At 49.4% G+C, this 25,374-nt stretch overlaps 1 protein-coding gene across 1 annotated transcript in view; it reads left to right on the top strand.

Moving 5' to 3' along the window:
* Positions 1-21,720, top strand: part of WSCD1 (WSC domain containing 1) — a 34,215-nt gene extending 12,495 nt beyond the window's left edge. The window contains exons 5-8 of the mRNA XM_006863295.1: positions 13,712-13,871; positions 14,695-14,859; positions 18,133-18,333; positions 21,368-21,720. Coding sequence (XP_006863357.1) covers positions 13,712-13,871; positions 14,695-14,859; positions 18,133-18,333; positions 21,368-21,720 — 879 coding nt within the window. The remainder of the gene's footprint in view (positions 1-13,711; positions 13,872-14,694; positions 14,860-18,132; positions 18,334-21,367) is intronic.
* Positions 21,721-25,374: the final 3,654 nt, after the last annotated feature.

Below are 25,374 nucleotides of genomic sequence, written 5' to 3'. Positions count from 1 at the left end.
TGTTCTCCCTTGTTTCAGATGGCAACAGTAGTGGGTGCCATTGCTTGCCAGCAATCCTTTCCTGCTGATGAAGAACAATAGCTAGCTAGCATTTGCTGATCAAATTAGTATATGCCGAGTACTCTTCTAAGCACGCTACATGAGCTAGCTCATTCAAGCTCCGTAGCCCCTGAGAGAGGTACTGTGAGAATCTGCATTTTACAGAGAAGGGCCCTGAGCAGGGAGAGGTCGAGCCAGGACAAGACAGAGCTGGGGTTTGAAGTCAGTCTAACTCCATGGCCTGTAAGCGGTATGGAGGGTGGGAGGGGAGAAAACAGGAATGACTGGCCATAAATGAGTGCACCCCCCTGCTGCCTACCCCCCACTTCCCTGGCAGGGTGGGTGGAACACAAAGCCCGCCTTGCCTCCCTTGTGTGCTTTCCTCTTGCATACACGCTTCCTTTGAAGTGACTCTCCTACGTCACCAGAGTTTCCAAAGTCACTTGCCAAGGATGTCTTGGGCATCGGTGCCGGTGCTGGCGGAGCACAATGCAGTGAACTTGAGAGGAGGTTATTGATTCACAAAGCCCCTGGTCTGCAGAGCTCCTTGTCCCCTCACTCCCTTGGTGGGAAAGGTGGTGTAAGTAGATGCAGCATCTATTTGTGTTCAGCCAACAGCCACTCTGAAAACACACGAAGAAACATGCTGCCCTTCAAGGGCCTTCCCCTTGCCCCTGCAGCTCTCTGCAGAGACCCCCATCTGAATCAAAGGCACTGAGATGGTGCAGATCTGCAAAAGCCAGCCTCCCTCCAGGTCAGCAAACACGATGTGTGCTCCCAAGCCTGTGCAAGCCCCTTCCCAGTTATCTGCTCTAATCTGCTCAGATCCCAGAGGTGGCAGGCCCACATGCAGGCCACTTCAAAGGTTCTTGGAGCCTCATCCAGTACTAAGTGCACTCTGATGCTTCTGGGGTGACCGAGAGGAGGAAGGGTGAGTGCAGACGGGAGAGACGGAGACGAGAAGGAGCAAGAAGAATGCGAGTGGTAACCAGAACAGCTGTGTTCCCCTAGTTTTTGCTTTTTAAATTTCTGATAGGTAAGGAGCTCTGGTAGCGTAGTAGTTACGAATCAGGTTGCGAACCGCAAGGTCAGCAGTTCGAAACTACCAGCTGTTCCGTGGGGGAAAGATGAGGCTTTCTGCTCCTGTAAAGATTTACAGCCTTGGAAACCCTGTACAGGGTCGCTATGGGTCGGAACCGACTCCACGGCACATAACAACATTCCCACAGAACAGAATATAAAGATAGCTGTGGTAGTTTCCTACTGCAGTACCAACAGAAATACCATCACTAGGAGCCCTGGTGTGGTGCTGCGGGTTAATACCCTGGACCACAGAATTGGTTTGCGCTGCAAGATTGGAGCTTCAAACTCATCAGCCGCTTCTCAGAAACCCTATACAGGGTTACTATGAATCAGAACTGACTCGATGGCACTTAATGATTCCAACCCATAGCAACCCTGTAGGACAAAATAGAATTGTTCTGTAGGGTTTCCGAGACTATCAATTTATACAGGAGTAGACAGAGTGATTGGTGGGTTTGGACGGCTGGTCTTGTGATCAGCAGCCCAGTACTTAACCCACTGTGCCACCAGGATGTCTTCGTGTAGGAGACTGGAATCTGAATTCAAGGCTGGAATCTGTCGGGAAAGGCCCAGTATGTCTGCTCTGGGTGAAAACCCTCTCTTTCAACTCGTTTGTCTCAGATCCTGGTAGGTCTCCTCCTGGCCTCAGTCTTTCTGCATTTGTGCCCACTCTCTTCTATGTTTCATCTGCTCTTTTATTTCTCAAAAGTGATCTGAGGAAGACAGAGTCTTAATGACATTACCATGATGCCCCTATCCCCAGATAGGATTACCGCCACAGGTATGAGGGTGAAGATTTATAGCACGTAACTTGGGGGACTCAATTCAGCGCAGAGCAGTAGCCAGGGGCTGTGTAGGGGAAACACCTTCTCTCATCTATGTCTCGTCTGCCCGTGTCCTCCTTTGGAGGTCTTCCGTGGCCCCTTCTCATGCTCACTTGCAGATAGCTTCTAGGACTACCCAGGCACTTGCATCGATGTCATTGTCCCTTTACAGACCATATACTGTTCTGCACCTTACATAACATTTATCATCTGTGGCGCTGTGGGATAATGCACTGGACTACAAGGGCAGTTTGAACTGCAAGGTCGGCGGTTCAAATTGACCAGCCATTCCTTGGAAACCCTATACAGGGTTGCTGTGAGTAAGAACCGACTCGACGACACTTTACCACAAGACAATATGTCACACAAATGTCATTTTAACCATTGTGAAGTGTCTGTAATATTCAATGACATGCATTACATTCACCATGTTGTGCAACTGTTTATTTCCAGAAGTTTTACAATATCCCAAACACACACTCCATACCACCCATTAAGCAATACCTCCCCATTCTCGCAGCCACTGGTAGCCACTAGTAAACATTGGTCTTTTATATATTTGCCTGGTCTAGCTATTACGTATGAGTGGAGTCACACAGTATTTGCCCTTTGTGTCTGGCATATTTTATTGTTTGTACATGTCACTCATGTTGTAGCATGTATCACCACTTCATTTCTCTTTAAGGCTGTGCAATGTCCCGTTGTACATATGTAGCACATAGTCGGACACATGGGTTGTTCTCACCGCTTGGCTGTTGTGAAGAGTAGGACTGTAGGCATTGGTATACTAGTATGCTTGGGTCTGCGTGTCTCAGGTCTTGGGTTCTGCTGGAACATAAATACCATAAAGGATGACTTTAACTAATAAAAATGTATTCCCTCTCAGCTTAGGAGGCCAGAAGTCCAAAGTCAAAGCGTTAGATCTAGAGGAAGGTCCCTGTCTCCTTTCAGCATCCATAGGCCCAGCATTCCTTGCAGTTCTCCATGGGTCTTGGCATCAATCTTCCTTGGATCGAGGAACTTCAGAGTGCAGGGACCCCGAGTCCCAAGGATGCCCTCCACTCCCACCTCTTCTTTTTTGGTGGCAGTGCGCCCCCTCTCTCTGTTCGCTCCTCAAGATACAACCTAATCATGTAGACTGCACCCGACTTCATTAACTTCATAGAAGTGGGGATTTACATACAGCACATTGATGATAGCATCTGATAAGAGCTGATGGCAGCAGATCTCTTCATGGAGATGTCAACTACATCTTAGCTGCTAAACCACTGAGAAGCCTGGCCCAGCCAAGTTGGCACTAACCCTTAACTATCACACCGTGGTTTTAGTTCATTCATATGCATGTATGTATGCCTAGAAATAGGTTTGCTTGGTCATATGGTAATTCTGTGTTTAGCTTTCTGCGGAACCGGAGCAATACTTTTTACACTGGACAGTCTACCCTAGAGATTGTTTTGGAGCAGGACAAACAGAGCTTTCTGGTTCTTTCTAATGACTGCCGAGTATTCCATCATATATTTGTTCTGTCATTTATTTGGAGTCCTGGTATATCACTGTAGGATAAGCACTGGACTGCTAATTACAAGATCAATGATAGAAACCCACTACCCACTCCTAGGAAACTCTATAAGGGTCTCTATGAGTCAGAACTGACTTGACAACACTTAACAGCAACACTATTTATTTGGAGTCCCTAGGCAGTGAAAATGGTTAATGAATGAGTTGTCTGCTAATTGTAAGGCTGCAGGTTCAGGTTCACCCAGGGGCCCTTCAGAAGAAAGGCCTGATGATCTGCTTCCGAAAAAGTCAGCCATTGAAAACCCTATGAGACACAGTTCTTCTCTGACACACATGGGGTTACCTTGTGTCAGAGTCAGTCTCCGAGAAAGGATGTGTATCACTTATTTAACAAATCCCCCACTGTTGAGCTTGTAGTTTCCCACCCGCCTTTTCCTGTCACCAGTAACGATGCAAGGATATCCTTGTACATGAGTGGATTTGTACGATAAAATCCCAAGGAAACGCTAGGTCAAAAAGAATGTGTGTAAATGTTGCCAAATTCTCCTTAGCAAAGGTTGTACCAGTTTACACCCCACCAGGGATGTGTGTGGGAGTCCTGTGTGCAAAAGATGCCTCCATCACACCTTGCGTGTGTCCCTTGCTGGACTGCAAGGTCGGTTTGAACCGCAAGGCTGACAGTTCTACCTCATCAGCCACACCTCAGAAACTCTACAGGACGGCACTTAACAACAATAACAAGGGATGTGTGAGAGTGTTGTTCACATAGGAGGAGGGCCACTTTTCTTAGGGAGTGACCCTTTTTGGGGGGAGGGAAGCTTGGAAGCAGCAGCATGGGTTGATGCTCCAGTATTCTAGAAGTGCCTCGTCTTGATCAGCACAGCAGCCTCTAGAAAATTCTAGAAGTGCCTTGTCTTGATCAGCACACCAGCCTCTAGAAAATTCTGCCCTGTAATTGCTGCTGCTGTTGTTAGCTGCCCCTTAAGCTGGCCCTAACTCATGGAGTCTCCATGCACAATGGGGACTGTGTGGTGCCCATGAACAGATGAAGACCAGACCATTGTGGTCCACAGGGTTTTCATCAGCTAATTTTTAAGGAGATCACCAGGCCTTTCTTCCTAGCCCATCTTAGTGTGAAAGCTCCAGTGAAACGGGTTCAGCATCTTAGCCAACCTTTACTAACAGGCAGGTGATGGCTGGGCACGAAATACACAGGCCAATAATCAAAGTAGCTGTAGACACAGAAATGGAAGATGTCCAGCTCTACAGTTTCTTGTTTTCTTCATATTTACTGGCACAAGTCCAGTTTTTGCTGCAGCTCCTCATCAGAGAACATGTCAAAAGATGCCTACAAGTACTCGGTACCCAGTTCCACTTTACACTTTCTCGTGTCCCTTCCGATGTGGTTCAAGGACAAGTCCCCTGCTTGTGCTCTGGCTAGTGCGGCTGTGAATTGCTGAGATCAGAACAATTTGGAAAGGGCACCCAGGATTCTCAGAAATGGCCTTTGTCCTCAGTGTGTGCTCATCTCTTCTTTCTAGCCCAGCCTCCCCTGTATTGTTGCTGGAAGGGACTGGGAGGGTGGGTGTTTCCTCGTGGTCCATTGTCTCCATCTGCAGAATTCTGCAGCTGTGTAGAGCAGAGTCACTATTTCCAGCTGGAAAGTGCAAATTGGATCTTGGCAGAACACATTTAGTGGGACTTGGCAAAAGCCATGTGCTGACAAGGTGGATGAAGCCACATGCTGGCTGCCAGCAGAGCTCAGCCCCCCAACTCCAAAGGTGGAGTTCCCAGGTGGGGAGGGCTAAGACAGGAGCTAGGTGACTCTGACACTGGAGAGTAAGCTTAGTGCTAAGGGGATGAAGAAAGCTTGGTTTCTGGAATAGAAAGGAGGAGGACCAAGCCTGTGGGAAGGAAGGCACTTTGCGGGCAGACAGATGAGGGGCTTGTGGAGTGCTTGGCGAGAGGAAGAAACTGCTGAGCAGAACCAGGTGGTGGGAAGGCAGCCTGTTTACCCAGAGTCGAGCGTGATCTGGAGCAGTGGGAAAACTAGGACTGGGATGAATTGCGGAGGGCCTTGGATGATTGGCTTGAAGTTCAGACTTTTTTTTTTCAGTGAGTAAGTAGGAGCTGGAAGGAGGCTGTTAACCGCAAGGTCAGCAGTTCGAAACTACCAGCTGTTCTTCAGGAGAAAGAGGAGGCTTTCTGCTCCTGTAAAGATTTACAGCCTTGGAAACCCTGTACAGGGTCGCTATGAGCCGGAACCGATTCCATGGCACATAACAACAACAAAGTAGGGGCTGGAGGATAAGCACTGGACTGCTGACTGCAAGGTGGGCAGTTCAAACCCACCAGCTGTCCCTCTGAAACCCTATACAGGGTCACTCTGACTCAGAACCCACTTGATGGCACCTGACAACAACTCCCTCCTGCACATTGAGTTGGGTGGTGGAGGGGAGAGGTGAGCTCAGGATGTCTGGCTTATGCTTCCTAGTCAGAACTGCCAACTACTTCCTCTCTGGAGGCAGGACCAGTGGCATGGATGCTGCAGGGCAGTCCCAGTGGCAGTTTCATCCCATCCCAACAAATAGGCTCAAATGTCTTGTGGCAGGGGAATGGTTTAGTTATGCCACCGCCATACACTGGCCTATAATACAACCGTTGAAAATGTTTTCAAAGACTTTTATGATGGAAAATGCTCACAGTTGAATGTGAAATGGGACATAGCTAGGCCTGGAGGTGGGGTCCCTGGGCTTAATTGGAGCTGGCTGGTTCTGGGAGCAGCAGATGTTAGAGGTTCGACTGAGAGGGGGAGCCTTCCCTGCAGCACCCCCACATCTGAGCACCATCTGAGGTTTCTTTGTGGCCCAGATAAAAATCACGACTTTTTTTGCTAATTAGTTGAAATGGATTTGGGAAGCTCTAGGATGTAGTTTGACAGAAAAATAACACTTTGGGAAATGTTGTTGTTAAGTGCCATCAAGTTGGTTCCAACCCACAGCAACCCTGTATAGGGTTTTTGAGGAACTGCTGGCGAGCTTGAACCGTGCCGACCTTACAGTTCAAACGGCTTTGCAGTCTGGCGCGTGAACTCACAGCGCCACACAATTCTCTGCCGCTATGCCAACCTAAGGGACCTGACCAATGTAATGTGTTTTTAAAACCCAGTGAAATGACCTAGTCTCATTTTCTGCGATCGTATTGGAGATGGAAAGAAACCTGCTCAATCTCTGGAGCCCCCAAGATCCTATCACGACCTTAGTTTAGATGTAAGTTGAGAATCAGCAGAGTAGGAACTTACTTATTACATTGCTATCAGTTCGGATCTGGGGTAATTAATTTTGGAGCCCCATATTTGTGCACAAGTAGATAGACCATTTGTGGGAGCGTACCTTCCCGTAATGGAACTGAAGAGTGAAATCTAACACCATCTGTAAATAGGTTACTAATGTGTGAAGTCTCACCAGTGACTATGCCGTCTGAGCTGAGGTTTGCTCTCCCCCAAACTGCTAGTGGTTCGATTGACAAAGAGGATGAAGGAGAAAGGAAGGTGTTGACCTGCCTTTGGCCCTGTTTTTGCATCTTTTTTTTGAGGGGGGCGGGGGTTGGGGGGAATCTATGTTCTTCATGCAGAGTATTAACCACCTAGGTGATATCTTCCTTTGATCATGCCCTGGTAGCGCTAACCACCCACCTGTGAAATGAAAAGACATCTGTTAATGTGTATTAGCTGTCAGGCATCTGCTCTTGAGAAATTCGCCAGGATCCCAACAAAAGCAGTTGACTTTGGGCTGGCTCATTGTCCACATGGTGCTGCACTTTCATGCCTTTGTCAGAGGTTTGGACGGTAAGAGTCTGGGTTTCGTGTTGAATCCGTGGCAGAATTCTCACATTCCCTGTAGGAGATCTGGGCTGGAGGGAAACACAGCTCTTGTTCACCGTATCAGTCTTTCACCATGAGATTTGCCTACAAGTGAAAGTCTGCCTCTTCCCCTTTCCCTTTTGTATCTTTACTGTCCGGACCTGGAGATTCAGAGTTCACCTCCATCCTGCTTTCCCAGATGCCATTGAAAATCCATTGAATTCATGTGTTTGCCTCCAAAGAGTGGAGGGTGATGGTGTGGTAGAGCCCCGATTCCAGGCACCCCGATGCCTTGAAGTTGTTGGGCTTGTCTCCAGACCTCAGTTTTCCCTTCTGTGATCTCTGACATCTCAAATTCTGTGTTCTCCTGGAAATCACCGGAAGGGCGGTTGAGGAGGAGTTAAGATGAAGTAGATGAGGCTCACATGATCCCTTGGAGAGACCTTGGTCCCCTACCCTGTCAGAATGTTCACTCCATGGTCTTAGCTACCAACCACCTTCATAGGTGGGTCCCACCACTCATACAGCCCTGCCCTTGCTGACCTCTGACTTGGCTTCAGGATGAATGCCCACCCAGGCCTCAGGCCCAGCACCAGCCCTAGGAACTGGCTGAACCCTCACCTAGTCCCTGTCTGCGTCTCCATCTTGCTTTCACTCAACCCATCTGAGTCCCCATCCTGGACTCCCAGGCTTAAGCTGGATGCAGGCTCAGGATACAGTATCCACCTGCCCTAATGCAGGCTGAGCCCCCATTCATCCCTTGCAGTGCTCACTGTGTCCTCAGAATGAAGCTGAGCCGGCTCCCTCTTCAACCCTCATCTCTTTGATTGAACCAAGTCCATATCTGTGTTTTTGCTTTGCTTTTCTCCCATCCTTTCCTCCCAATCTTTCTGCTTATTCTCAGAGAAACTGGGGGTTGGGGGCGGTAGAGAGAGGGTAAGTTGGCAGTGAGATAAGATTCATCAATATTTAATTTTTATGGAAATCATGTCCTAGACATTCCCAAGGGGCTGAAAATTGTTCTGTGTTTTCAAAATCCAGTGATGTTGCTGAAACGGTTATGTTGTAAATAAAACCACATTACTGTCTGCAGCTCTCCTGTCGCTCTGCAAACACCCGCAAACTTGACAGTTTAATCCACTCAGGGAAGCAAAAAGGTTCGGGTCGCTGGTGGGGGCAGCCTTCTCCTCAGCCTGGGGATATAGGATTGTGAGTCATCGATAGCATAGTGCTGTTACAGCTAGGGAGGGAGGCAGAGCCAGCATGTCCCTCTGGCGACATATTCTTCCTCTGAACAGGAGACATCACCCCCTCAAGACAGTGGAGCCCTCTGGGGTTCCTCATGTTGGGACGCAATGGCTTTCTTCTATCTTCTGCCATGGGGCACTCAACCAGATGACTAACCAATTGTGCCCAAGTCCATTGGCAAGAGCTTTTGGGGGAGTTGTGATTTACAAAAGATTTTCATGTTCATTCATTTATTCACTTAGCCTTCAAACATTTATTAAACATCTACTATGTTCAAGGGAGTCCTGGTGTGGTGCTGTGGGTTAATGCGCCAGATTGCAAAGCCGTTTGAACTGCAAGGTCAGTGGTTCAAGCTCACCAGCTGCTCCTCGGAAACCCTATACAGGGTTGTTATGGGTCAGAACAGACTCGATGGCACTTCACAACACAACAATGTGTTCAAGGATATCATGTTTGGTAAGGTGAAGGGTCAGAGAAAAAGAGGAAGACCCCCAGCGAGATGGATTGGCAAAGTGGCAACATCAGCGGGCTCAAGTATGGCAATAATAGTGAGGTTGGCCCAGGACCGGGCAGTGTTTTGTTCTGTTGTGCCTAGGGTTGCTGTGAATCAGTACCGACTCGATGGCACCTAACAACAACAACATGTTCCAGATGCTGTTCTGCGTACTGTGGCTACATCCACCAGCAAAGCATACAGAAATCACTGTTTGCATTCTAGTGGACAGAGACACATAACAAACCAAGTAGATAAGTAAGATATCAAGTACACTGGGTGGTCAAAAGTGTCATGGAGAAAATTGAACCAGAATCGTTGGCAATTTTATAATAGAAATGGAAATACGTATCTACTAAGTCTTATACAAGAATGTTCATAACAGCTTGATTCATAAGAGCTAAACGCTGGACAAGATCCAGGTGTCCATCCACAGGAGAAGGACCAGCATCTGTGGTCCATCCATGCGATGGAACTTGACTCAGCTGCAGCAATGACAACACTGCTACACGAACATGCATGACTTTAAAAATTGAATTTTTGAATGAAAGAAGTCAATTAGAAAAAAACAAAGCTGTACTATATGATTCCATTTATATAAATTCTAGAATGTTGTTGCTTTTGTTAAGAGCCATAGAGTCAGTCCAACTCAGCAACTCTGTATGGGGTTTCTAAGGAGTGGATAGTGAGTTTGAACCACCGACCTTGTAGTTAGCAGTCCAGTGCTTATCCTCTAGTGTCACACCAAGACTCCTAGAGTAGGCAAAACTAATCTGTGGTGACAGAAATCATAGTTAGTGGCTGCTCTGCAGAGGGAGGGGTGGACATGTGGAGGGCACCAGGGGACATTTGGGGTGTGATGGGAAGGTCATGTGTCTTGATATATATTCATCAACACTGATTGGATGATTCACTTAAGATCAGAGCATTTCATCTCCAGTTATATAAAAGTTTTCTTCAACACAGCAGAGAGGTAGCATGCAGCCAGGAAGATGATGGTGGAGGGTGGGATGCAGATTGAATCAGGGTGGCCAGCGAAGGTTTGGCCGAGGAGAGGACTTGAAGACTCTGAAGACGAGCCGTGAGAATACTGAGGGAACAGCAAGTCCCAAGACCCCGGGGTTCCAGGTACCTAGTGAGGCAGACAAGAAAGCCGGTGTGGAGGGAAGTGCACATGAGGTAGACTCAGCACTGAGTCCTGTCTGCATGGCCAGCCTGGCTCCTGGCTCTGCTGCCTCCTGGGACCACAGTGATGGCCGGGGTGGAGACCGGTGGGAGCTCAGTGGAGACACTGGCTGATGACAGAGGCCAGAGGTTGTAACTCTCCAGACCACTCCCCACTTACTCACATCAGCAAGAGAACTTGTTTCCAGAAAACCCAGCGGAGTTTCAATCCAGGGTCAAACCATAGATGGTTCTTCTTGTAGAACAATGGCTGAGGGTCTGTGGGAGGTGGAGACTGGTGGGGTTCATCAGCCTTTTGTCCACATCTCCCCAAGTCTAGTGATGGTGGCCTTGGACATGACCATTCGTGCAGCTGGGACAGTCACTGTCGCTGTGTCTGAGAGTGTGACCAAAACCGGGGCTACAGCTTGTGGCAACTGAGTCTTCAGAGCAAGTCTTCTCGTTACGTAGTTGATGATGATAAAAGGACCATGGATGGTCATGGGGGAGACAGGCATCAGATCTCTACCTGACCTGCGTGCACTTTAGGACTTGAAGATGGCCAGAGTGAAGGATTTAAGAAAACAAACTCTCATGTACTGAGTGTGAAGGAGAGTGTCAAGGGCCCAATCCCAATACGCTGAAGGGTCTTGTGGGTAAGAAAAAGATTAGGTAAGCATGTATTATATAGACTGCACCATTCACATGCATTCTCCTCCCTTCATCCTCCCAGCGCTCTGGGTACACATTATTATCCCATGTTACAGATGAGGACACTGAGGTTCAGAGGAGGACAGTGACTTGCCCAAGGTCACACAGCTTTTGAACTGTGGCACCATCATTGGAGTCCAGATCTGTTGATTATAAGCCTGGTCCTTTCTCTTACCACACTCTGCTTGTTCCCTGGTCCTACTGGACACGAAACCCATGGACACCCAAAGCACCTCCTTACCCCATCCTGCAGCCTTGCAGAAATTCTGGCTTCAGGCCTCTTCTGGGGGGAATCATGGGAGTAGGAATTCTGGTCTCACTGAGATCTTCTGTCTCTGTCCAGGTAACAGAGAAACTGAGAGCCCCAAAGGGCTCCATAAAATGTAAGAGCGTTCCCAGTGCAAAAGGGAGCTCCGAGTTCTAGAAGCAGGTAGTGCAGCAAGTGGTGTGTGTATGTGTGTGTGTGTGTGTAGCACAGTGTGTGGGTAATAGAAACCTCCCCTCTCCTCACTCCAGAGCAACTCAGCACCTGGTCCTGGTACAATTTTTGGTAGAAGTAAAGCTGCCCATAAGCCTGGGCACATTAGAAAGATGTGGGTAGTGGGAGAGGTTTGCATAGAAGACTGTTGAGCTTTGCGGGTAGGGAAGAGCTTACAGGAACAGTCAGACATGGGGTGGGGGCAGTCTCTGGCAGCACTTCCTCCCACCTTGCTGAGGTCACCCCTCCCTTGGCTGGGATGCTGTCTATTGTCTTTGGAGAGTGTCAAGAGCCTCAGCTTTGCCAAGCCGTGCTCAGAAAATGCTATTGATCGCCTTTTATTTATTTATTTATGAAATTTTTTTTTTGCTGTTGGCAAAAAAAAAAAAAAAAAGTCTGTGCAGTATTTCCCTTGGCAAGGGCCAGCTTTCTCCTCCCCCCTCATGCATGCACGCACACACACATGCATGCATGCAGGCAGTCAGGCAGGCAGCACACACAGACTCCTAAACTGCTCGCCCTCTCTGCACTCCAGCAAGCCTTCCCTGTTTGTGAGCTGCAGGGAGAGGCAGATGTGATGAGTTAATGACCTGCCTAAGGAGCTCTGGTAGCATTCAAAACTACCAGCCATTCTGCAGGAGAAAAATGAGGCTTTCTGCTCCCGTAAAGATTTACAGCCTTGGAAACCCTGTGCAGGGTCACTATGGGTCAGAACCAACTCCACGGTACTTACCAACAACAACTGCTTGCTACACTGCTGCGGCTGCTGCTGTTGGGAGCAGAGAGGCCTGTGGGACAGCACTGAGCTGCCCTATAGGGTTCTCTAGGCTGTCATCTTCACAGGAAAGGACCCCTGGTGACGTGTGGGTTAAATGTTAGGCTTTTCGCTACAAGGTTGGTAGTTTGAACCTACCAGCCACTCCATGGGAGAAAGATGAGGCTATCTGTTCCTGTAAAGATTTACATGCATGGCAACAGTAGTGAGGCTAACCCAGGATCGGGCCGTGTTAAGTTCTGCTGTGCATAAGGTTGCTATGGGTCGGTACCGACTTGATGGCACCTAACAACAACAAAACCCAATGAAGTAGTTCGACCTTGCCCTGTGGGGTTACCAGGAGTCAAAATCGACTCGATGGCAGTAGGTTTAGGGATTTCTTACTGATTTTTGCTTTTATTTATTTTTTTGGCGATCTTTATAGCAGCAGATTGCCAGGTCTTCTCTCCTACAGAACTGCTAGGTGGGTCTGCACCACCAGCCTCTGGGTTAAGCAGTTAAGCATTGAACCATTCATGGTGGTGGCTGACTGCCACCGAGCTGGTTCTGACCCATAGTGACCCTGTCTGTGTAGGCTTTGTGAGACCGTTAATCTTTATAGGAGCAGAAAGCCTCATCTGTCTCCCACAGAGCGGCCTTGCGGTTTAGCAGTGCAGCTCGCAATCCACTACACTGCCAGGACTCAAACCATTAGTTGTTGTTGTTGTTAAGTGCCATCGAGTCAGTTCCGACCCATAGCGACCCTGTGTAGGGTTTCCAAGGAGCAGCTGGTGAGCTTGAACTGCCAACCTTGCAGTTCAAACAGCTTTGCAATCTAGCGCATTAACCCACAGCACCACACCAGGACTCCATTAGTAAGTGCTCCAAACACCTTTGTGGGATACGTGGACGGTGAGATGTGGGCCGATGCCCGTGGGGGGCTGGATGCTGAAGGTGCTGATGGGAAAGGCCTCCTGTGTACCAGCCACATCACAGACACGCACAGTGGATTTGATGACTTCGTTGTGGTTAGTTGCTGTGTGGTCACGGCACCTCCATGTACAATGGAACAAAACACTGCTTAGTGTGGTCCCATCTCACAGTCATTGCTGCATCCATTGTTGGGGCCCTCCCTCATGGGGGACTTATCTCCTAGCACTAAACCAGACCATCCATAGGACTATCATTGACTGGTTTTGGGAAATTGAGTGCCAGATCTTTTTTCCTAGTCTCTCTTAGACTAGAAGTGCTGTTGAAACCTGCTGATATCTGTCCACACAGTACTGTCCACATATGTGTTGTGACTGCTGAACAGCCCGATCAGTTGTGGGGCTATTGAGGGCAGAAGTCATATCTGGTGGAGTTTTGTCTCTCCTGGGTGTGGGCACAGGGCCAGGTGGAAGAAGGATGGGCAGTCATTCCTGTGGCCCCCGTGCCACCTGGAATAGCACATCCCATCAAGCTCAGCCATACCTGAGCTGTGGAAGGCACGTTCCACACATTCACCCAAGGTGTTCTCTTCTCTTTTCCCTGGCAGGAGTTCCCCTTGGCCATCCTCAGGGGCTGGGAGTGCTACTGTGCTTACCCCACACCCCAGTTCAACCTGCGGGATGCAGTGGATGGTTCACTGTGCAGCCAGGAGGCCCAGACACAGAGGCTGGGGGGTTACTGCGAGGTCTACCAGACACCTGTGCAAGGTGAGCTCTCCCCAGAGGTGGACAACGTACACAGGCCCCACACCTCTCTGCAGTTGCCACAGGTTGGGACGTTTAGCCTAGGGGCTGGAGAGGAGCTTTCAGCATTTGGAGCTGAGTGTGCACATCAGGGAAGTGTGGGGTGTCTGCATTAGAACCCTAACAACTTAGGGGGTAGTACAGCTAGTAGGGAGGAAGAGGGTTCCCTCCTCCCCTGCGTCCTCTGGGGATGCAGGTGGTGAGAAGTGCAGAGAGAGGTGGGCCCAGAGGGATGGCATGGTGGTGAGGGATGAATGTGCATGTGGACAGCAGAGGTGGGCCAAAGGAGGAGCTTCCAGTGTCTCAGGTCCCTGGGCTGTGGTCCTGGGCCTCCTCTTTGGCATCCATTCAGGTCTGTCCCAGCTGACCTCAGAAACAGTTGACCCACCTTTATGAGACCTCTACTCTGGCCAAACACAGCCCAGCTGCTGTAGGGCTTTACCTGAGATTTCCCAAGCTCTTTGCATCAGTCCTGATTGGAGGAAGGTGAGACACAGAGAGACAGCTCGCCTAGCATGAGCCCAGCGCTGGTTGATTATTGGATGTAGCTGAGAGTGTGGTAAAGGGCTCAGGTCAGCCCACAGGAGACAAAACTGGGACTGAGGGTCCACGGAACATGGGAGGCCTTGTCACGGAGGCTACCTCTGGCTGGCCATGAACCTGTGCAGCCAGGGCACAGGGGGAGATCCTTCCCCTCCTTGGGTCCCTGCTCCCCCATCTATTAATGGGGAGGGTGAGTCATATGGAATGGAGGTGACTAACCCTGAGGCAATTTCTGGACTTGCAGACACTCGGTGCACAGATCGCAAGTTCCTGCCCACTAAGTCCAAAGTGTTTGTGGCTTTGTCAAGCTTCCCGGGAGCTGGGAACACGTGGGCGCGGCACCTCATTGAGCACGCTACTGGCTTCTATACAGGCAGCTATTACTTTGATGGAACCCTTTACAACAAAGGTAAGTCAGGCCCGCCTGAGGAGGGAGAAAAGCAGCTCTCTGCAGCCTAAATGCATATTCCTGGCCGCACCCTGCAACTTAGAGCAGTTCTCAAATATTAGCAGCGTCCAGGAGGCTGGCTAAAACACACACTCCTAGGCCACACCACAGAGGTTCTGATGTGTTTGTTTTGGAAGGGAGAGGGCTGAGAACTTGCATTTCTATGAGCAACTAGGTGGTGCTGATGCCGCAGCCCTAAAACCACACTTGGAGCACAACTGCATGAGGTAATGTTTTGTCTGAGGCAAGCAGCTTGAATTCACTTATTGTAAACATTTCATGGATTCCCCATAAATTTCAGAACCTTTAATACAGATCAGATGTCATGTATTTGTTGTTGCTATTGTTTGGGAGGGGACTGCTGATTTTTTAAATAGGTCTAAGGAGCTATGGTAGCGTCATGGTTATGAATCAGGCTATGAACCGCAAGGTCAGCAGTTCGAAACTACCAGCTGTTCCGCGGGAGAAAGATGAGGCTTTTTTCTCCCGGGAAGATTTATAGCCTCAGAAACCCTGTACAGGGTTGCTATGAGTTGGATTCCAACTCCACAGCACACAACAACAACAACAAGGAGTCCTGGTGTGGTTCTGTGGGTTAATGCGTCAGAGTGCAAAGTTGTTTGAACTGCATGGTTGATGGTTCAAGCTCACCAGCTGCTCCTTGGAAACCCTACACAGGGTCGCTGTGGGTTGGAATCGACTCGATGGCACTTCACAACAACAACAAGAGTCTTTAAGAGTTTCATGATTTCTCATTTTTTCCTTGTAGAAGTCAGAGGCCTCATTATACCAATAATAAAATAAACGTAAATGGCTCAAATCTGTGTTGTTTAAGAACTAAGGACCTTAGACAAGTCAAATGGCTTCTGAAATTGGCAAAAGATATTTCTCCACTTTCACATTTGAAATGTGGAACAATTTCTCTGGGTTTCTTAACTAGTGTCTAGTTTAGGAAAAGGTGATGCATCGGTAACATCCTAGAGAAAAGAATGGAAACTTCTGAGTTTCCTGGCAGTGCGTTCTAGAATCCCCACAGCAGTCTTGGTCTGCTTGGGAAAACACCCAGGTTTTTCGTATAATCCAACCCCATCTTCCTGGAGAGTCTTGAATGTTATGGATACCTGCAGGTAAGGGGGACGTGGCCGAAGTACCTGGTCTTGCCCACACCAGTCTAGATATCTAGGAATCACTCACATGTGCATAGATCACAGTTACACACCTTGTTAATATAAAAGCTTTACCTTATTCAAGCTGTCTCCATGGCCCAGTGGTTGGAATAGTGTAAGAAGCCTGGGTACCTTGGAGCCTTGTAAGACTGGTTTTACATAGCTACTGGCCTCAGAACACTGACAAAGTGATGACACACATGCAAAAGCTCACAAGACAGCTCCCGAGCCAACCTTGTGGGTGAATGTGGCCTGAGCTATAGCAAATGGCTAGCATTGGAATCCACTGAGGCCATATGAAAGGCACCCTGTGTCTCAGAGTTCTCAAAGACCAGACATCAAGATCATCCGGCCCATGGTTTAATTATTCCTTTCCTGGGATCAGAATGAATCAAAGCAATGGCTGTTGCCCAGGACAGAGATGAGTGTGATGTGTTGAGTTTCATTGGGTGAACTCATACGTTCTGTGTTCAAAAACCCTGCATTTTCCAGGCATCACCAAATCCCTCACTGCTCGCTGTAGATACGGTAGTTCCTTAGCTATTCATGAAGGAGGTGAGGGGTACAGCTCATTTGAGGTTTCCAAGAGACCTAGCTAAAGCTCAGGGGCATTTATTGAATGAGTTTCCAGAGAGGAGAATGGTAAAATGTATCAATGGCATGGGCTGTATGGGCTGTGGTCAGGACACTAGATTCACGTGACATCTTTTCCAGGAAACCTTTGATGACATACCACTGTTGTTGTTGTTATGTGCTGTGGAGTCGGTTCCGACTCATAGCGACCCTGCACAGGGTTTCCGAGGCTGTAAATCTTTACGGGAGCAGAAAGCTTCATTGTTCTCCCTCAGAACAGCTGGTAGTTTCGAACTGCTGACCTTGAGGTTAGCAGCCTGATTTATAACCACTATGCTACCAGAGCTCCTAATTTGATACTCCACTCTTGGCTTTCATAAGCCCCGGAGCTCTAGTTTGTGCTTGACTGTCTCTAGAACTATTCCCCCTAATGTACTGGAAGACCCCTAGAGACAGAGTCTCTGTTCTATCCCTTTATCCCTGACGTAAAGTTTGACAACAGAGGGTTGTTGTTTATTTGCCATGGAGTCACTTCTGACTCATAGTCCCTTATGTGGGGTTAGAGTACTGCCCTGTGGGGTCTCCGGGGCTCTAATCTTTAGGGAACACATTACCAGGTCTTTCTCAGTTTGAACCACTGACCTTTTGGTTAGTAGCCGGGTGCTGCATCATTGTGCCACCCGGGCTCCTCTGACACAGAGCACTCACATTCACTGCGTGAATCTATGTTGACAAGTGTGGGACTCTGGATGGATGTGAAGAGCCTGCAGTTTCCAGCCGGCAGTCATCTGGGCTCTGAGTACCCAGCACTGCCTCAAGTGACCCAGGAAGGGACACACCCCAGATGACTTGGTCCATAGGAGCAAGGCTCTGACCAGAGAAACGGGCAGCTGAGAGGCTGGCCAGGAGGCAGAGCCACCTCATATGCAAGCTGGGGCCCTGTTACCAGAGTATGACCTAAGACTAGATGGAGGGGCTACAGCTTCTTATAGCCCTGGAGTTTGGTGATGGGGATCCCACGTCCCCTGTGGGCCAGTGGGTGGGAAGACGACGTAAAGCCACGCAGACAGAGCTTTGGTGGTGTTGCCAGGAGGCTGTGAGATCTTGGGCAAGTGTCACAGCCACTCTGACCTTCGGTCTCTTCATCCGGCTATATCTGCAGCTGTGGTTCTTTTGAAGGCTCGTGTGAAGTTATCACTGCTAAGATGCCCACAGCATATACACCTCCAGCACCCCTAAAGGGAACATGGCCAGGCTCTGCTCCCTGACTTTTGAAAGCCTACAGGGGGTGTCTTACCTCCTTCCTATGGTAAACACACACTCTTAAACGTTTCCTGCTTTCACTTGTTCTTGAAGGCCATCCTGTGGCCCTTCCACTGTGCCCTCCATGGGTCTCTTGTATGCCCCTAGCTTTGACTCGCCCTCAGGGTTGCAAGTTAGCACTTGGTCCCTGGCGGGTGCATTCCTCCAGGGGCCTCTTGTTTCTGGTGGGCAGGCTTCAAGGGTGAAAAGGACCACTGGCGGAGCCGGCGCACCATCTGCGTGAAGACCCATGAGAGTGGCCGCAGGGAGATCGAGATGTTCGATTCAGCCATCCTGCTCATCCGGAATCCCTACAGGTCCCTGGTGGCTGAATTCAATAGGAAATGTGCCGGGCACCTGGGCTATGCAGCTGACCGCAACTGGAAGAGCAAAGGTAAGTGGAGGAGGGTCTCTGTGGGGTGGAGGTCTCAGCTGTGCAGAAGGACTGCCGTGGGGATTCAGGACCAGACCATTCATGTATGCACTGACCCATCGTCCCGGGACTTTCTGTCACTGTGGCTCCCTGTCCCCTTCCTGCTTACCTGGGCACTCAGAACTCACCCACTCACACATTGTACAGAAGTATAGCTCATCTCCTCCCCACCTCTTCCACATCTGCCCAGCCCAGTCAGCACCAAGTGAGATGCCCTATACCCCTTTCCCATCCCTGCTCACACCCAGGAACTTACAGGAAGCTGTAGGAAGAGCATAGGCTTTGGACCCAAATGGGCCTGGTTTAACCCTCACCTGCCTCCACGAGTGGGTTCTTCATTCACGGAATGAAGCAGAAGCCCCAGTGGGGCAGTGGTCTGCCTCTCATGGGGCATATGGGCCAGTGAAGCCACACACATGCCCAGTAGGTGAAGCACCTCCTAAACTGCTTCTTGGAGTTCCTGGGCAATGCAAATGGTAATGTGCTCAATGGTAACCAAAAGGTTGGAAGTTCAAGTCCTCTCAGAGGTGCCTCGGAAGAAAGACCTGGCGATTTATTTCCCAAAAAATATCCATTGAAAACCCTGCAGAACCTAGTTGTATTCTGCACACGGGGACACCATGAGACTTGGTAGCAACTGGTTCCAGTGAAACTGCTTCTCACTGACCAGCCACAGTGTCCAGCTGGGTGATAGCCCCCACTCCTTCTTCCCAGATGAGAACAATGGAGACACAGCGAGCGCAGCCCCATGACTCATCCCAGGTGGCCAGGGTGGCATGTGACTGAGCCTGGGCTCAAACCCAGATTTTCTGATTTTGCGTGTCTTTTAGTCAGTCATCTGTGGACACACACTGAATGAAGGCCTATTGCGTTCCAGGCCCTGGGCAAGACTCAGAGGACCCCAGGCTGAAAAAGTCTTGGTCTCGTTCCACAAGGCATTCTTTGGCTAGTTTTTGGGCGGTAAATACGGGAGAGTAAACGCAATGTGATACTGGCTGAGGAAGTGAATCTGTCCAATAGCAAACCCAGTCCAGGCAGGTTGGGTGGGGAGAGGAGTGGGAACCCTGTGGCCAGACAGGCTCCTGATTGTGGATCCGCTGAGGCATGTTGGTGCCCTCAGCTGGTTTCCCAGACCTCCCTTTCCCATCACCTTCAGCCTAGACCAGCCCCACACAGACATTTCCTGCCCGCCTTCCTGACTCCCCTTCAGAGACCATAGCTCACTAAGCCCATTGGAGTTCAGGGCTCATGGAAGGAGCTCAACGCATCAGGTGGAACTGGGCTTTGCTGTCTTCTCCTCCTGGTGTGGCCACTCTGGACAAAATGTGCACCTCTTCTTCCAGAGCCTCCATCTTCTCATCTGAAAAACAAGGATCATGACAGCCTCTGTCTGTCTTAGGGAGCACAGTAGCTCTGTAGGATAATCACCGGACTATGAAGCACAGGGTTGGAGGTTCAAGCCCACCAGTCACTCTGCAGTAGAAAGATGAGGCTTTCTACTCCTGCAAAGATACACATCCTCAAAAACCCCATTCAGGGTTACTATGAGTTGGAACCACTCAACGGCACTTAACCACATCTGCCTTAATTATTATTATTATTATTATTATTATTTTGGTGGGAGGGAGGGTGTGCTTCAAGGCTGTGTCCTTTAGGAAGCAGATTGCCAACTCTTTCTTCTGAAATGCCTCTGGGTGGGTTAGAACCACCAACTTTCATTTAGTAGTAGAGTCCTTAGGCATTTCTGCTACTCGTGGACGCCTGCAATTGGGCCTATACAGTATTCTGTTTCCGTTTCTACAAGTTGCTGCCGCAGAAGCATCACAAGTTGGAGTTTAATGAGTAGACATTGATTTTCTCACCATTTAGAAGCCCAAGGTCAGGACTTTAGCTCTGGGGAGGGCTTGCTGTCCACTCAGGGGAGAACCCTAGGCTCAGCCTTCTCTGTCTAGATGGCCTGCATTGGAGATCTCTGGGTGGTCTCTAACTTCTCCCCATTTGCTTCCCTTCTTCAGTGCCTGTTGGCCTCAGAAAGGGATTGGCTTTAAACAGCACCCTATAATGATAAGGCCTCAATGATGTAACAAAAAAACCAGATTCCTAAATGGAAGCATAGCCACTGGAATGTTGATGTTGTTGCCAAGTGTCCTGTATAGAGTTTCTGAGAAGTGGCTGGTGGGTTAGAACCGCCGACCTTATGATTAGCCCAGTACTTATCATACAGTACCACACCAGGACTTAGGACTCATAATACGTCCTTTATGGGGGACCCAATTTACTCCCTGACATGACCCTAGAAACTCGTGGTAAAAATCAGAGAAAACAGACACCTCTCACTGTACCTGGGATTTATCGCTAGCACAGTGATGGAAACTGTTTGTGTCTGGATGGATAGTCCTTGACATGGCTGCTACTCTGGAAGTGGGGGCCTCATGACTTCACCCCAAACAAGTAAATTCTTAGTCTTCTGGATAAGAAATCCTATAGAGTAGGTCATCTGCAAAGACATCAGGTTGTCCCTTGTCTGTGACTTCATTCTGTGTCCTGCCACCGGATGCACATGAGTCAGGCACCACATCCACTCAGTTTTAAACAAAGATAAAAACTGGTTGTCAAGTGACCTCCTGTATGTCCGAGTAGAACTGTTGTTGTTGTTATTAAGTGCTGTGGAGTCGGTTCCGGCTCATAGCAACCTGTATAGGGTTTCCAAGGAGCGGCTGGTGAGTTTGAACTACCCACCCTGCGATTCAAACCGACTTTCTCATCGAGTGCTTATTCTACAGCGCCACACCAGAAGTCCATAGGTTTTCTACAATGGATTCTTCTGAACTAGATTACTAGGACTTTCTTCTGAGGTACCGCTGGTAACCTGGTACACTTGAACCTCCTCCCAGTCATCCAACGGCTCTTCCTCTGCAGGACGTACAGGCATGGTGGTCCTGGGCAGTGGGCAACGGGAACTGCTCCTGACCTGTCCCCTCTCTTCTCGCCCCAGAGTGGCCAGACTTTGTCAACAGCTACGCATCGTGGTGGTCCTCGCACGTGCTGGACTGGCTCCAGTACGGGAAGCGGCTGTTGGTGGTGCACTATGAGGAGCTACGCCGCAGCTTGGTGCCCACGCTGAGGGACATGGTGGCTTTCCTCAACGTGTCCGTCAGTGAGGAGCGGCTGCTCTGTGTGGAGAACAATAAGGAAGGCAGCTTCCGACGGCGTGGCCGGCGCCCCCACGACCCCGAGCTCTTCACGCCAGAGATGAAGGACCTCATCAACGGCTACATCCGAACTGTGGACAAAGCCCTGCGGGACCACAACTGGACCGGGCTGCCCAGAGAGTATGTGCCCAGATGATATGCCACTGGCCTGACCCACCAGGACACGGTCACTGTGCCGGCTGCACACACACTCGGAGGACACGCTAGGTGCTGTCTCACACCCTGGGGACCGAACAGCCCCCAGCTGCACACATGCAGACACGCTTCACATGGCACACACATGCAATTTATGTGCTCATAGGTACAGCTGGGCACACTGCCTCGTGTTCATGATGCCCATGTGGACACAGCTCAGCTGTTCATGCAGGGTGCTTCAGGACATGCAGACCCACTCTGGGACTCCCAGACACAATCACGCAGAGACATGTGCACACAGATGCTGGGCTACGTGTTCCGAGGCTGGTGGGCTCACACACAGACACACATATGCTCCAGGCTCACTCTTGGGGTCCAGCACAGACTCGCTTCTCAGGGCCCTCTGATCTGAAGGAGCCTCAACTCTGACTCGGGCCACTGGACTGGGCAAAGACCTTTGAACTGGAGGTGGGGTTTGCTGCCGGGCCAGGTGGCCCCAATTGGGTTCCTGACATCCATAAATGTGTGTCTGCTGTAATCTCGTCTCCCTTCTCTGTGAATGGGCTGGCAGCACTAGGGGCAGGGTGCGTCCCCCAACACCCATATTCTGTACACCCACTGAGCACTCCTCCTCACCTGCCCGACACCAGTACTCTTCAGAGTGGGCTTCCTTCCCTGATTTCTCTGACCATCCCAGGAAAGCTGGGGTTCACATCATGCCCCAGAAGTGGGATGAAGGGGTGAAGGAAACAGTGGGGCAGGGACTGGGCCTCCAAGGGAACCCCTGAATCCAAGAGGGTCCTGCACCAGCAGAAGGGGGCCTGAGGTGGGCATGGGAAACTGTAAAGGAATAGTCTTGGGGATCCTTGCATCTTGTTGCATGCATCTCCGCGCTGCACCTCCCCCCCTCCCCCCCCAGCAATATTAACCAGATAGACAGTAGCTCACGAAGAATTGGGCAGTGTTACCCATCCACACGCCCTACAAAAGCCAGGCTGTGGCCACAACTCTGATAGTTACCCCGTCACTTCCTGTCACTGTTGCTTTGACACTTGGTCTTTGTCGTACCTTCTCTCTCTAAGGCTAGCCTCTCTCCCACGGCGTCATGCATCTCCTTGTTAGCACTAACAGACGCTGCTGATATGGTGTGCTGGAAGGGTGGGCTGTAAAGACCCTCACCCCTGCAGCTTAGTCTGGTAAGACCTTGTCACCCTCCTGAGCCTGCACAGCCCCACAGCAGAAGAGGGTGTGCTGTGCAGGCTTGGAGGGTCAGCCAGTCCACTTGGGCTCTGAAGAGAGTGCATTCCTCTATCTGAGAACTGGTCTCAAAGAATCAGTGGAATATGCTCACACAAGGGAGAGGGGAAGGAGCGTTGAGGCAGAGAGAACAGCATCTGCAAAGGCTCAGATGCCTGGAAACTGGTGTGTTGGAGCAATTGGTGGAGAGTTGAGTGTGAGACCTGTGGTTCAGTGAGAATAAAGACTGGGACAGAGGAAAGGATTCTGTTTCCCAGTCCTGGGGGTAGAAGGGGGCTGATGCTAGTTACCGTTTTGGGTTACCCTGCTCTGCCTGTCTAGGGCTCAGAAATGAAGCAATGGAGACCAAAAGGCTCAGACCTATGAGGCAGGACTGTGACCTTGCAGCCAAGACACTGAGGAGCTCAGGATGCTGACCTCTGAGAGGGGAGAGAGATGGGTAGCCTGGGGTAACCCTGGCTGGACCCTTGGTCCTGCCTTGGGAAGACCACCATCAGAAAGACCCACCAGCCAGAGCTAAGCTTCATTGAGAGAAGAAAATCTTGTAAATGCTTTGGGGGCTGTGGTGCCGGGACCCCTTACCCATCCTCTGTTTCTTGACTTAGAGAGTGCCAGTGGCATGGAGTCCAGCGGAGCTGGCCGCTCCTCATAGAGAAGACGCCCCCAGCCTTGCATTTGTCAGCAGGTGAGATGGAGCATGTGTACTCCTGGGGCCTCCAAGGTCTTCCACTGAATTGCACCCAAATCCACAGTGATGCTGAGGCTGTCCTTGACCCTCCCACAGCCTCACTAAGCTCAAGGCTGAAAACACCAAGGTCTTAGTATTTATTGCAGCAGGAGGCGCCTCTTGAGAGGTGGGGTAGTTGGAACCCACCCAGGACTCCCACACAACCTTGGAAGGGGTGTGGAAACAGTGGTCTCCACATCTCAGAGTAAACCCTAATCTCAAAAGAGACAGCAGGAGAAAGAAAGAAAAGGCAGGGCTTGATGGTGTATAGGGTAGAGGTACAGTGAAGTTTGTCGTCAGCAGTACCACAGAATACCAGGCAAAGTGGGTTCAGAGAAGAACTCCAAAACTCTTCAACACATAGGTAGTAATATTTTAAAAGTTTGGAGGCTTATGACTAGTGGAACTTGTAGCAGAAGTAAGAAATCACATCCTTTTGAATCTGCTGGGCTCTGTGGCCCTGAGTCAACAACTTGAGCAAGACCAAATGGTAGGACCAAACGATGGAACAGACCCATCACAGAATAACACCATAGGAACCTCAGATCAAAGATGTTTTGCTTTGTTCTGATTTCTTTGGTATCTGTTCATTGCCCCCCCCCCACTCTTTGCGCACCTTCATTCTTGTGACTAGAGGGGGTGCCTGAGCAAGTGGACACCCCCCACCCCCACCCTACCACACATGTGCACAGATACTGTCAGCCCAAGAGCCAGCCCTGAACTGTTTTTTAATAGGGAAAAAGCCAGAACAAGTGGTGTGGGGAGGGAAAGAGAGTTTAAAAACAAAAGAGGCTGAAAATTAAATTAAATCCTTAGGTATAGCATAACAACCAACAGGGGCATCTTGAAATTTATCAGCGGGCCTTGAAGGCAAGAAGCTGAAAGAGGACATTAAAGTCATACTCATATTAGGCTACAGATTTTTTTTCTTCTCTCTCTCCTCTCCCTTTTCTGCGATTATAGACTACAGTAATCAGTCTAGTTTTGTTGTTGTTGTTTTGGTGGGTTTTTGGTTTTATTTTCTTGGTTTTTGCTGTTGCTGTTTTGCTGTTTTATTCTCCCCCTTTAGCTTTTGGGGACACTTTCTCTCCCTATATTACCCAAGAAGAGACAGCAACTGCTGCCATATAGTCAATCTACAATCACGCTCTATAAAACACCAAAATCCAGGCAAGAACCAATACCAATTGCCATATACCAGGGAGACAGACAACACCTGTGAAAGTTACTCTGAGTTAAGCAATGAGAAGAGTGAAAAGGGAAGCCCACATCCTGATCACATCTACCAAGAGGCAATCAGAAAACATAAAAAAATACCGAAACACACAACCAATTAAGTACTAAGGTTACAGATAACACTAAATATGTCCAAGAAGCAAAAGCAGATGACCATATCAGCACATGTCCAGAAACAAGATAAACTGTCTGAGACAAATGACCTAAGGTAGACCTGGACTGAATTGTGGAAGGAGGGCAGGCCTTGGAAATGCCTGAGAAAGAATTCATAAAAAGGATGCAAGGATGGTTCAACATTAGAAAACGATCAACATTATCCACCATATAAATAAGAACAAAGAAAATAACCACATGATCATATCGATTGATGCAGAAAAGGCATTTGACAAAATCCAACATCCATTCCTGATAAAAACACTCAACAAAATAGGAATT

The sequence above is a fragment of the Chrysochloris asiatica genome, unplaced genomic scaffold (assembly GCF_000296735.1).
Source record: "Chrysochloris asiatica unplaced genomic scaffold, ChrAsi1.0 scaffold00054, whole genome shotgun sequence".
Taxonomy (NCBI): domain Eukaryota; kingdom Metazoa; phylum Chordata; class Mammalia; order Afrosoricida; family Chrysochloridae; genus Chrysochloris; species Chrysochloris asiatica.
The sequence above is the reverse complement of the archived record's forward strand: the minus strand, read 5'-3'. Positions and strand labels throughout refer to the sequence as shown.